Source organism: Paramormyrops kingsleyae, chromosome 22 (assembly GCF_048594095.1).
Source record: "Paramormyrops kingsleyae isolate MSU_618 chromosome 22, PKINGS_0.4, whole genome shotgun sequence".
NCBI classification, from domain to species: Eukaryota; Metazoa; Chordata; class Actinopteri; order Osteoglossiformes; family Mormyridae; genus Paramormyrops; species Paramormyrops kingsleyae.
Window position 1 is genome coordinate 3,154,053 of NC_132818.1, and position 14,149 is coordinate 3,168,201.

At 36.7% G+C, this 14,149-nt stretch overlaps 1 protein-coding gene across 1 annotated transcript in view; it reads right to left on the reverse strand.

The window, feature by feature from the left end:
• Positions 1-3,802: 3,802 nt before the first annotated feature.
• Positions 3,803-14,149, reverse strand: part of LOC111838288 (syntaxin-1B) — a 79,932-nt gene continuing 69,585 nt past the window's right edge. Inside the window, exons 9-10 of the mRNA XM_072704843.1 lie at positions 10,377-10,487; positions 3,803-10,278 (exon numbers count right to left, since the gene is read on the reverse strand). Of these exons, the coding sequence (XP_072560944.1) occupies positions 10,198-10,278; positions 10,377-10,487 (192 nt within the window). The 3' untranslated portion in view covers positions 3,803-10,197. The remainder of the gene's footprint in view (positions 10,279-10,376; positions 10,488-14,149) is intronic.

The following is a 14,149-nucleotide window of genomic DNA, read 5'->3' on the forward strand; positions in this document are numbered from 1 at the left end:
TTCTGACCCTTTTCTGCCCTTAGACCCTGAGACCTGTCCTGCCCGCCTGCCAGCCTACAATTCTTGCCTGACCATTGCCTGTCCTCTGACTACTGATACCCGTCTTGCCCCGCTGATCATCCCTGCGCCTCACTCGACCTTCACCTGTGGCATGACTATGACTCTGTCTAGCGTTTTGGATCCTGTTCTGGTTTGGACCTGACTGTTTTAACTATGATCTGCCCCGCACCTCATTAAAGCCACTCTGTGTACTTGATCACTTCTGCCATAGAATGCATTGAAATTTTGGTATAAAATCCATGCGTTGATTAATAAATCTCATTAACAATTATTCATGCCATGAATTTATGCAGAAATGCAAATTTGTTCAAAGCACATTAAAAAATGAACTAATTATTGTTCAACTTCTGGATGTACAAGTGGTGAAGAATCCAGAAGTGACACTCTGTCACTGTCAGTGTAATATAACCTCCCACTAAACATTGGACGTCGGATAGGCGTGCAGATCATGTCTATATTAGGTCCGTCAGTCCATGACCAATTCTGGACATTTATACAATGTCCAAACTAGGTCCACAATTTGAACGTCCATCCATGACCCAACTTGCACGTCAATATGACATTCAACATTTGAACGTAATTTTTTTGACGTTATTTGGACGACTATGACAGGTGCAGGAAATATAGTTTTATTTACAAATATCAACATTGTTGTTATCAACATAATAAATGTGAATACAGATGATTATTTCGAAACAAACATGATTTATTATGCCAATGCGTACGTATTTTATGTGCATTTGCGCTGATATGACAATAAATTATATCGTGCATTGTTTTTTCTGAAAACCATGTGAAAACTGAGTAGTGCAGAGCAGCTGTAACAGTTTTATCCACGTCCCTCGCGGACACTTTTGTGCACGTGCAGAACGCGGGATTTCAAAATCTGGCACCAGCTTGATGCCCGGTCGAACAAATTAACATCCAGCTTGCTAAACCAGGTTAATGCTAAATTATGTTTTTTACTTTTCATGATACTTTAGCTCTGTACTGTTCTGTTGTATACACTGTAGCACCGGCGGGGCTCATGTCCCAGCATGCCCCGCGTGCAGTTGTAAATAGCCATTGTTGTGTTGTTGCTGTTATTGTTAATTAATAGGTAATTCCTTATTGTTGCGCATGTGTTTATATGTGTCTTGTGTGTACCCGGTCTGATCCTCGTGTGTAATTAGCTTACACAAATGTCCCACCGTGGATGCGTCTTACAGTTCGTTGTCTGACAACTTTGTGTTTCTTACATATAATTATGTTTGGTGCTTTTTGGGTGCCTCATGTAATCCTTGTACGGATTATTAATTGAGTGGATGTTCCCTGACAGAGTAGTCTCCGTGTTTCTCTGCTCGCGATACCTCCATCTGCCCGTAGCAGCAATACGTTATTTAAATTTAAGTTTTAATTGAAAGCATGGTGAAATTGTTGATTTATATATGAATTTAGTCGAGACGCGACATACACAATGTCTAAAATTAGTCTGCTTTTGGTATTATAAGACGTCCACAACGACCACATTTGGACTATAAATAGCCCATACATGGAGGTCCCACGGCCGTCAATACTAGACGTTCATTAGACGTCAAAAAAAGACGTCGCCTGGCGTTACAAAACAACCCCTTCAGTGGACCAAAATTGGACGTCCAAAAACGACATATTAAAGATGTCATTCCGACGTCACTATGCGCAGTGGGCTGTATCGGTAGATTATTTACCACAGTAACTGAGGAACTGTACTAGTCTATCCTTCATGGCATTGTTAACAAATATGTACATTTTCATACATATATTTAATACATTTTCAACAGGCTAAAGTTGTATTTCAAATTCATTCATGTTATGGCACTTTTGATTTTATCCAGAATTTTCCACAATAGACTACAGTAAGAGAACAACACATATTGCTGCTGATCACATACAAACACTGAGATACGAAACTAGTCATCAACTATAGAATATACAGTATATCTATAGTGGTGCATCCTGGCAGCCCATCTTCTCAGTGGCCGCCATGGTTTATTTGTCATAATAGCTATTTAATAGTCAAGCTTTAACTCTTTTATTATAACCATGCATTCATTGATTGTTGCCCAGTTGCCTGTTCCCTCCATCAATATAAAAACAGATGCTATTTTTATGTTTATGGGGGGAACAGGCTAGTGGGCAATGAGAATCATTGTAAGCATGCTCGTTAAAAAATAGTTAAAGCTTGGGTATAAAATTATTATTTTAAAATAGATAAAGCATGATTTGATTTTAACCTAGCTGCATGTCAATGTTCCTCTTCATTGGCGATCTTTATCTTCTGGAGAAGTTCTTTGTGGTGTGTAGTCAATCGAAAAACCAGGAGCCAATAGCACTCGCCAACAGAAATGGCCATGAGCTCTCCCCCAACCTATCAAAACCACCCCCATGCCAAAACTCAAGCACAAAAATTTCACTGGAGCACAGAGAGCAGCTGAAGGCAATCTACTGGGTGTGCAAGGAAAACTATGAAGAGGAAAAAAACATTGGAGAGGGAAAAAAACACATATTTACCCAGGTTTATATTTTTCATGTTGTATTGTAGCACTCTCTAGTTTTGGCATTGACGTGACGCGATAACCGCCCCCCCCCCCCCCCTCGGTTGACAACCGACAGCCTAGGGGCTGGGGTGCAAGCAGTGAAGCTTGCCTAGGGTTCCATATACGTTTCAAATGCTACTGTGTATTTGTAAGTGTTAGAGAGTGCTGCCTCAAAGATCCAAGTAGTTATGGATGTTTAGCGACTGGGGATCCAAACAGCACATATACCTTTCGACACAGTGGTGGCAGGAATGTCTTCTAGGAAGCTACTGAGGAACATGCCAATGACTTTGATATCTGACAGGGCATCTTCAGTATAGTCACAGATTTCCCCATCGGATCAACATCTTATACATTTGAGTAGCCCCGGAGCCATACTGGAGGAAATCCTCCAGAAGAGCACTGTCGACATTCCGGTTGAGGTTTTTCAAATATGGAATCTTATTATGTAGGAAGGGAAGAATGCAGAGAAGAAAATGCTACCATTCCTCACTGAGACACTGGACCAAGTGTCTGACCAAGGTAGCAGAGCCTGGCCACCATTATTAGGTTTGACTGAAGCTGAACAGACATCCAGTACCAAGGCCCTCAACTCCTACAAGTAATGAAACTGATTCCAATAAGTAAGATCACTCCTCTTAAACTATGTCTCCTTTAGGGTCTCCTCTTCTGGGTTAAAGATATGGTATTAGAGACACACCCTTGCCACAGGACCAATGTCCATTTTGCAACAGCCATGGGAAAATTGCTTAGACTGCTTAGACTTTCTCATTGATTTCTCATCCTGAATAATATCTCATTTTAAATAACTTTATGCAGATTTGGACTATAGGTATACATAGGAGTGCCATGTGCATGATGTTGAGATACTAGTTAACGTGATTGTGTGTGACTGTGGAAGTGATCTGCAATGGACTGGCGTTCCTTCCTAGGTGTCTCACGCCAAGTGTTTCATAGGATAGGCTCCAGGCTCAATGAGCCCCTGTGCTGGAAAAACAATTACAGAAAATGGATGGTTAATAGAACTAATGGGGCCAAATCTGCACCAGTACTAAAGACTTTTTAAACAATGGAAGATGGCTTGAATATTTGTTTGTATTACACGTCATCATGATGGGGAGTCCTGTGTGTTTTTTAATCAAATATAACAAAGAAGAAACATACATTAGATAAAACTAAGGCATTGATACACTGAGCAATCCTTTTTCTTTATTCACTTTTTGTTCCATTTCATAATGTCATTTTTTTTCTAGATTTTTTTAAATTAAAATTTGACACACATATAAAAGACAGCATCTGCATAGAGTTGTCATTTTAAAGATCAATGGAGAAAGAGCTAGAAGAGGGAGAGAGTTGGAATACCGGCACATCACACTAACTAAACAGAACAGCAAACAGCAGTACAAGTAAAGGAGAGACAGATTACATTACTATACGCACACACACACACACACAAAAAAACAGGACACAAGTTGCAAATTCCAGTCAAAGTTGCAACAGTCATTCATCCTGTACTTTTCAATACTTAGTTATCCCTTGTAAATTCTTGTGAAATCAATCTCTGTTCTAGTCAGCTCCCCATTGGTGGGTGGTAATGTTCCCACACCAGGTATCTGTCATTTGCCAATAATTTGTTTTGAACCTTGTTGAAATCCAATTCAGTTTTGAGTAATGATGCCATATTGATTGAAACATTATTAGCACTTTCAATGTTACTTAACATTACTCCTGATGCAACCATATAATGAAAATTTATTCTTTGATAGTTGATGCTGGGAGATCTAAAACGACCAAAATCAGAAATGCAGAAGCCATTTAAATTTAAATTGATTGCAATGTTTTTTTGTTTGTTTTTAGTGATAGCTTTGTCATAAACTCATTCAAACAGCTATGTGCATGAAGATTAGGTTTTTTTTTTCAAATTGCAAACACATATTAAATTAATAATCAAAAGCTGTGGAACTTCTGGTTATTCTGAAACATCAAATAATCGTCAGTTGTATTAAATTAAATACTTAAACTGAGTTTGAATAAATGCTGAATCTGTTGACACACAGTCATTCTATGCTTGGCTTTCACTTACCTGAGTTCTAATTAGTTTGTGTATATTCTTTTATATACCTTTTCAGACGTTATCAGACAAAAGAATCTCATGTAAAAAAAATTTAGGAATATCACGTAACAAAAAAGTTTCAATGATAAATATGGCAACTGGAGGGTTAACGGGGAGAAAAGAGTTTGAACAACTTCACAACTTTGACAGGAGGTTTTCAGTAGTTTATACATGGACATGCAAGTATTTTTTCTCTTTTCAAGTATTTACAATAATTACAAGACACAGATCCAGTTCAAGTTGACAAAATTGCAAGCATTCAATATTCAGTATTTCTACAATAATTTTAAAATAACGTAATTCACTCCCCTTTAATAATAAATTGTTATAATCGATACCTTCTATTGTGACCCTTATTTTTATTATAAATATTTTATCATTATTATTACTATTAATATTTAAGATTCTGATCTCTTTCTGCAGTCTTATGTTAGAGCACCAGTCCTGTCCCCATGCCCCTCCACCCACTGACATACACAACCTTAATACTGATACAAGGAAACACTGTTTAGAAATTAAGTTATGATCAGGTTATCTCCAGGTTAAGTGAAGCTGAGGGTCACACAGTTAACAAAGCATACTTTCTCCCAGGAAAATTGCAACCTGAAAGTAAAGTTTTTAAGATATTTCTGTAGCTGTTCAATATTATACTACAGATTCAGTGGGAAAAGGAATAACTGAAAGTTTATCCTATTCTGTGCAACCTTTATTTAAAAATGTCTAGTTCAACATAGAGTCCCACACTAATTTATGTTTTATTTAGATCAAAAATTAAAATAAATGTGGTCATGAGAGGTAGAGCCAATAAACTGCATTTTTATATGTTCGTACATCTATTCACATTTACCATCTAACACAGAAGGGATTGTAATGAGAATAGCAAATAAAATTAAAACAGGAATGAGCAAATGAGAAGCCTGTAAACAATACAGATAAACTCAAAATTAAGAAATCACAAGTTCCCACAAAAGTACATATTATTACCTTACTAATTTGAATTAAATCCCAAAAATCAATGACGATGTCTGGTGGTTTATACTGAAACACCATAACTTCTTTTGAATATATTATCTTTCTTATGGCTGTCAATCAAACTGCCATGTACACTACAAGAGATAGAATGTGTATTTTTAATGTTCGCATAATTTCAGTCTCATTTACTCTGATTTGCTTCTGCAAATATATAAGTTGCCCACTGAGCCTTAATACTTTGGTTCACCTAGACCAGTGTCAGCGTGGACATTCAATTCAATATACAGATTTCCCCAACAGCATAGACCATGTACAGTAGATGAGCACAAACTGGCAAATTGTAATTAAAGTGCCAAACAGGTATACATGATTATCACAATATACATCCAGCTTCTGGTTAGAATATAATAAATAATAACAATAATGACATTTCTAACATAGACTTGCATGTTTGCATGATAGGTGCAGAAGGGACATGAGGAGTAAATATTAATCTGATTGTTTTAATTACCACCACTAGATAACACAGATGAGAATAAATAAATCCACTAATTCTATACAGCAAGACAGTTACAGATTTAAAATGTTTTGTATCAGTCCAACATGCAATAAAATTACGACATCAAGAACAAATATTAAGAACTTCCATTCGGTGGACATAATTAAAATAAATCCCTTGGTTTTCATTTTCCCGTTAAGCAAATGCAATTGTACACTTGGAGCATGATATTGTGCTCTTATCTCTACATGAAAAATTGAATGCTTTGGCATTTTCATTAAAAAAAAAATAACAAATGAAGAAAAACCTTCAAACTATGTCATATGTTCCTGTTGGCCACTACCCAGAATATCACCAATTCTGCAGTGGAAACACGCTCAACCATGCTGTTCATTTTGGAGTTGCACATCAAATAATACTATTAAAAGATAATTAAAATTAGCACATGACCAAGAAAGACAGCAAGATGAAAAAGCAAGTAGAAGTACAAGTATAAAATGTATTAGAAGGATGACCTCTGTACTCTAGAGTACAATCAATTTTTGCAATAGGAAGTTCCCTTTGCAATGCTGCATTCCTTTCAGAATAAAATTCTCCAGCTGATTTTTCGTCATAATTTTGCCTACACGTTTCTATTTTTAATGAAATCATACTGTGATCGGAGAGCTGAAACTACACAAAACTAATTGAAAAGTTCAAACGTGACTTGGATTAAATTCAATAAAACTTTCACATCCTTGATTTGGAGATGTACATTAGTCAAATAAATTAAAACAATGATGAAGATTAATAATTATACTCATATGTTATTAATATTTTTTATAGACTAATTGCAACATAATTTGCTTGGCATATCAAATGAGAATGTGATGTTTGCAGAGGCGGATTAATGAACAGGCTTGCCTAAGTTGCAGCCTAGGGGTCCAAAATGATCAGGGGGCCTCTACTGACTTTTTTATTATTATTAAAAGTAAAAAAAAAGATCCTTTATTGGTTTATATGTATGTGAGTTGATCAGCGGTTAAAACTTAACGGGGAGACCAATTCTTAAATGTATCTGGTATGCGTATGCGTAGTTTGTTTCCTACGTAAAATGGATTTTAGCAGCCTGATCAATGGGTTTAATTCAGGAAAGCACAGAGGAAAATATTTCAATAGTAAGAACTTGTTTGATATTGTTTTGGAATTTGTCCTTCTATGTAAAGTTATGTATGGTCTATGCTATATATATATATTGTGTCGAGTGCACATTGTGAGTACCATTGACACTGACATAATCTATTCCAGTTACCACTATTGAGATGTGTTTATTGAAAGAGGTTTCTGTTGAACTCTTTCTGGTTGCTGCATATGATGGATGTGAAAGTGTAAGCTTGCCAGTTGTTCTTGTGATGTGATTGATCTTGTTTCCTTCAGAGTCACATTCTCTTTGACTTTATAGAAAATATCTTAAACTTGCTAATGTTTAATAGTTTTATCATTAACTGTTGTATCATTCTGTGGAATGGGGGCAGAAGAGGGCCTCACAGACAGTATAGCCTAGGGGCCCCTGGACTCGTTAATCTGCCACTGGGTGTTTGATATATTTCCCCTTCCATTTTTACTTTATTACTACCAGGAGAATAATATTTTTGTGCTGTCCACAGTTATTAAGCAATAAATTCAGCATAAGTGAGTAAAATTTCCTTCCTTATCATACCATAATATCAGCGTACAAGCTTCTAATATGACTAATATTTATTGTGCCAATTCTGTGAAGTTTTTAAGTCAGTTTAAGTACAGTCTGTAGTTAACTTGTTTATAAAGAAAAAAACACTCTTTTATAGATTTTTTTTAAACAAGGCTGTTTGGCTCTAAAACTTGAATGTAACTTTGCAGAACCACTAACATTAAGGGATGTATTACAGTTAAAAGTTTAAAAATATATCACATACTCAATGTACTCAATATATCAACAAAAATACAGACCTCAAATGCAAAGCAAATTTTTGCATTTTAACTTCCCCCATTAAATATGAGTCTTCCTCCCCGCTCCAATTGTCAAGCATGACACATGTCAAGCCCTCTCTGACCCTTATTGGCTTGCTGGCTGGCCACTCTGCAACTTTTATGTGGACCTGCTAAGGCCACTTTCCATTATAATGCTTTTACTTGTATTTCATCAAACATTCTAGCTTCTTCATACCTACTGATATCAACAAGCCTATCTTATAAACTATAAAATGTAAAAATAAATAAAACAAGTTGCTACCTTCTAAGTATCATCAAGATACGAGGGGCACTGAAAACTATTTGCTTACAAAGAACATATACATATAATGCTATATACAAATTATTACAGAAAATTTGTTGGCATTGAATAATGGCTAATGTTATATTTAATCAATTAGCATAATTACATTAATGGTTAAATTATAATTATATTTTAATAGATTTGTTAAATATCTTCTAATATTTATATAAATATTATGAACAGTGTAAAGTGAAATTAATCAAAAGTGTTAAATTAATCAACCGAAATGTGTAAAAAATTCTGAAAACAATTAGTTACTCAGGATTTTATAAATTGTTTTCTTTTGGGATATTAAATTTAAACAGTTCATATTTATATGCATCTCCGAATGAAAATGTCTTTATTTTGAATTTGAATTAAAGGACCAGTGGTTTCTTTGATATTACCCATGAGCACATTTTCTGTTATTCATAGACTTTTAGTGGTGGAATCCATTTTAGTTCAATTAAGACTAAAAGCAGGCAGGAATCCCTCTTTCGAATTGTCATAAAAGTGCATTCAAGTTACAAGCCATGTTAATTTAAATAAAATAAATTTTTGAATTGCTTACACGCTATTTTCTTATTTCACTTTACCTCCTTTTTGCGTCTTCAGATGCGAAACAAAAAATGGAACCAAAATGGTAGCAGTAAAGCCCAGGCCGGACCAAACAGAGAATATTTATCAGGAGAGGATGCAACACACGATATATAGCCAAACAGGTTAACTTTCAAAAATTGTGGGGAATATTCACCCATGGACTAACCAGCATGTAAAGTTTTGACTTATAAAATTCTTTTTCTGATTATATGTTATATGTTGTCAGATAAAATCTTTTTTTTTTTTTTGCTTTTTTTTCCCTAGGGGTATTTGTCCTACTCTTTCTGTGGCAAATCTGCATAGTTCAACTTCCATTCACGCATCACTCTTTTACTATGTTTCATTTCTACTGCTTCTTCAAAAAATAAGTCTTGTCTTGCTGGTCCCATTAGCACACCAAAATGAAAAGTCTGGCCCAGTGCTAAGGTATGCAGCCTTGCAAAGCTGTAAAATAAAATGCATAATCATCATAACATCGGTACCACTATGCCTAACCCTCCCTCATTACAAACCCATGATGGCTCAATCTGAGCATCTTATTGTTAATGTAGCAACTTGTCAAAGTTTTCCTTTCATGACATGATCAGTTTGTCTGTCCCAAATGCTAACCTAATCAGCTATATATTAAACTGCTTGACCTATGAAGAATTGACCAGTATTAGACTAATTCAGTGAAACTCTAATCAAACATGTTATTCTCAGTCACCCCCAACAAATTGTTAAAAACAATTAACATAATTGATTTTCATAGTCTTTCTTTTTCGGTTTTGTGCATTAACACATAATCCTGAAAATGCCTTTCTCAATAGCATACTTAATGACTAGTCACTTGCACTGTTCAGGAAATCCCTAAAAATAAATAAGTTTTAAAGGATTAAGAAAAAAAAAGAATATATATATAGACAGGTAGCTTAAAATGTGCTGTTTATGTTCAATACATTTAGTGTACATTTCTGTGATACATTTAAATGTAATTTATGTATGTAATTATGCATATTGGAACTTCCTTTTTTGTTCATTAATCAGCTTGTTAATGTGTCATTTTCATTCAGACCCACCCCCTTTTTAACTAATATCATTTTGTTTTGTCATTTCTCTAGTGGGTTTATCTAGTTTGTTGCCATGTCTAGAAGCCCAGCGTTCCACCGATACTAGATGCCAGCACGACTCCCAGTACCACACAGCAGATGATGATCATAATCTTCTTCTACAAGGAAACAAGGAAAAGACAGCATGGTGACCTCAGGGTGCTTAAATACTTGCACGTTTCTGAGAATGCATCTGTGTATTTTGTGTAGGCCTTACCTTACGGGCCTGGCTCTGGTATTTGACAGCTTTCTTTGTATCAGACACAGCTCGTTCCACATAGTCCACTGAGTGTTCCACATTGTATTCAATTCTATCAATCATTTCACCCTGTGAAAAAGAAAACATTATCAGCCAAGGACAATAAGGTACCGTCCGTCCGTCTATCTGTCCATCCGTCCATCTGTTTTCTGTAATCGCATATCCTATTCAGGGTCCAGAGCCTATCCTTGAGGCTAACTGCACAAGGCAGGGAATAACCCAGGATAGGGCGTCAACCCCAAGAAAGGGCTTCTTAAACTTAAACCCTGTAACTGTACAAAACTGTAAAATGAAACCTTAGTAAGCAATCCAGGACACTGCTCTATTTTGGTTAAGTTACTGAACTGAATTGTTTTAAGTAAAATTTAACTTCACCCTCTCTCACCTCACTTTTCTGTACTGTTATTACACAACTGCCTTTAGTCAGTTTGACCAGTCTTTTTTTATTTTTATAAATACTTTATGAAAATGTTTCAACTCAATATCTCAGTCAATATTAACCCTGTATTTTCAAAGGTTTATAGCTAGTTTGGAAAAAAATTGCAGTACATTGTACAATTTTTGCTCACAATATACAGTCTGTACTACTATTGCTTACATGGCATACAATATGCTTTTTGACTGTGAGAGGAAACCAGTGTACTTGGAGGAAACGCCACAACAACACCGGGAGCACATGCAAACTCCACACACATGGAGCCATGCCAAAGACTTGAACCCTGGTTCCAGCAGTGTGAGGCAACAGTACTAACCACTGCAGCACTGTGCCTTCCCATGTGCTTGTTACTTCCCATTAACTTAAAATTACAAATAAAATACAGTGGTACAGGGACCACAGTTGTCTTTCTTATACTACATTTGCATTATACAGTGTGTGCAGAATTATTTGGCAAGTGTGTATTTTACTTGTATCTTCTCTTCCGACCAATGTTTTCAGTCTAGATGAATCTCTAATTAAGAACAAACTGTTTAAAAACAGAGCACGTTCAGTATTTGGTCTGAACAGGTAAACACAGATACTTTTCTGTGCATAATTTTTAAGCAACTTCTTATTACTATTAAAATGGGCTGGAAAAGGATCTTACAGAGAGCACAAAAAACTAAATAGTAAAATGCCAGTCAGAGGGATGCAAAGCAATCGAAATTGCCAGACTTTTGAAACATGATCAGTGTTTTGTGGCCAACAGCCAAAGAGGACTGAAGAAGCATGTGGAGAGAAGAAGACACAAATTAACTGCTAAACGATCTGTGTCAAATTAAAGGGGAGACTTCCAGAGACCCTTTAGCATCAAATGCCACCATTCTCAAAGCTGTAATCTGAACAGAATCTCCGGAAGTACTAGGTGCAATGTGCTGCATGACATTGCTATGGTCACAAAGGCCAAAACATGACCTCTACAAGCTAAAACATCAAGAATAAGCACGGACACGTCTGACGCTGATGTTACAAAGGTTTTGTGGACAGATGAGATGAAAGTGACTCTTGATAGAACAGATGGATGGGCCAGTGAATGGAGATCCTCTTCAAGCATCAACAAGGTCGTGAAGGATAGATGACGTGGGCTGCAAATATCAAGTGATAAGCCTGTAGGACCTTTCTAACTTGCAGATTGTGTAAAAATTAAACAAAGGGTCTACTGCCAGTTTCTAGAAGATATTTTCTTCAATCACTGGCCCTAGAAGAAGTCAGCAGCTTTCAAAAAGGTTCTGATATTCATACAGGACAATGGTCCTTCCCATGATGTTCATGCAGGACAATGGTCCTTCCCATGATGTTCATGCAGGACAATGGTCCTTCCCATGATGTTCATGCAGGACAATTTTGACCTGCCCCCTTCATCACCTGACTCAACTCCCATTGAGAACTACTGGGCCTTACTAAAGTGTGACATTTACCAAGATGCCAAACAGTACACTTCTCAGGGCAGCATTTGGGAGGAGGCCCTAGCTGCCTTAGCTAATATTGGACAGGATCAAATCAAAAACTTGACTGGTTCAATGGACAAGAGGCTCATAAGTGTCATTGAGAAGAAAGGTGGCTACATGACATTAAACTTGGTGAAGTGGGCTTTATAGAACGAGTGATAGTTTGTTATTTCTTATATATACTAAATAACAAAAATAGTTTCTTATTATAATTGCTGTTGATAGAAGAAGAGAGAAAATCCACTTAGTTTCAGATTGCCTAATAATTGTGCACACTGATAAGTGTTTTCTTTTATTTTTGTTTGTGAAAGTCTAATGTAACATTATCTTATTTTCTTGGAGCAAAAGAAAACTGCTGATTTCATTTTTATAAGTCTGTCCAACTTTTGCTAAAAATTAGCTCTAGGAATAGTACTTGCCTAATAATTCTGCACACAGTGTATAGAAAACAAACTTAAACATCATTTCATCCTGAATGAATTACATAAATTTCATGCCCCTCCAAAATTTAGTGAGTCAATCCTGCCACTGTTTCTGGAATTGACTGATTTAGTTATTATATATAATTGTTTGACATCATATATATATACTTTAAACTACAATGTATTCCCTGGGGGGGGGGCTTCACCTCCACACCATCTAATCCCTATTCCACCCTGACCTCCAACCTCTACATTCTCTAGCCCCCCTACACACTTTCCTCATCTCTCCAAAAAATCTTTCTTAAAAACCCAGCTTTGTGTGACTTGTCTTAATGTAATCAGATTCACCTGATCTGCACCTGTGGCTATCCTTTCATGTGCCACCACTATGTGGCTTGCATCAATTTCCATGTTATTTGTCTCAAAATGAGTTATCGTGTTCACAAGACGAAGTGGAATCTGCAGTTGATCTTCCCTTTGCCATTGCTAAGCAGCATTGCTTAAATTTTGGTGAATTTGTTTTCAGAATAAAATAGGTCCCAGATCATCACCTATACCACATACAGTATGACAAATTGGCCTGTGGGCCACTTCCAGCCTGCAGCACGTTCTTTTTTTGGCCCACAAAATTATTTTGATATTCTGTTAAAAAAACAGGACACCTCTAAAACCAAAGAACTCATCATAGATTTCAGGAGGATAAAATCTGATCTAGATCATATCCACATCAAAAGGGACTGTGTGGAATGGGTCTCTGATTACAGGTTTCTGGGCATTCACAGAGCCGATAACCTCTCCTGGGAAACCAACACCACCACACTTGTCATGAAGGCCCATCAGGAAATCTACCTCCTGGGGATCCTTATGAAAAACAATTTAGCTGAAAAACTGCTGATGTCCTTCTACCATTGCTCCATTGAGAGTGTGCTGAGCTACTGCAACGCGCAGGAGAGCACTCCGGAGGGTCATTTCCACTGCCCAGAAAGTCTGTGGCTGCCCGTTTCCCTCCATTGAGGACATTTACAGCTCTCACAGTCTCAGCAGAGCCACCAACATTATCAGACATTCATCTCATCTGGGACATTGCCAGTTTGAACTCTTGCCCACTGGAAGTTGCTACAGGGCCATCAAACCAAGAACAAACAGACTCAAACACATTTTTAATCCTAGAGCAGGGTTCCCAAACTACGGGTCATGACCCAAAATGTAGTTGTGGTTGTGATGGGTTGCTGATTAACCATGAAAAGCCAAATTTACAATATGGCAGCACCTGCAGTGTGTTGGGTCTTTGTATGCTCCTTTCAAACAACAATCCTCTGCAGAGGACACTGTGAAAGCCACATATCAATGACTGGTAAAGACAATTTCCCCATAGGGATCAAT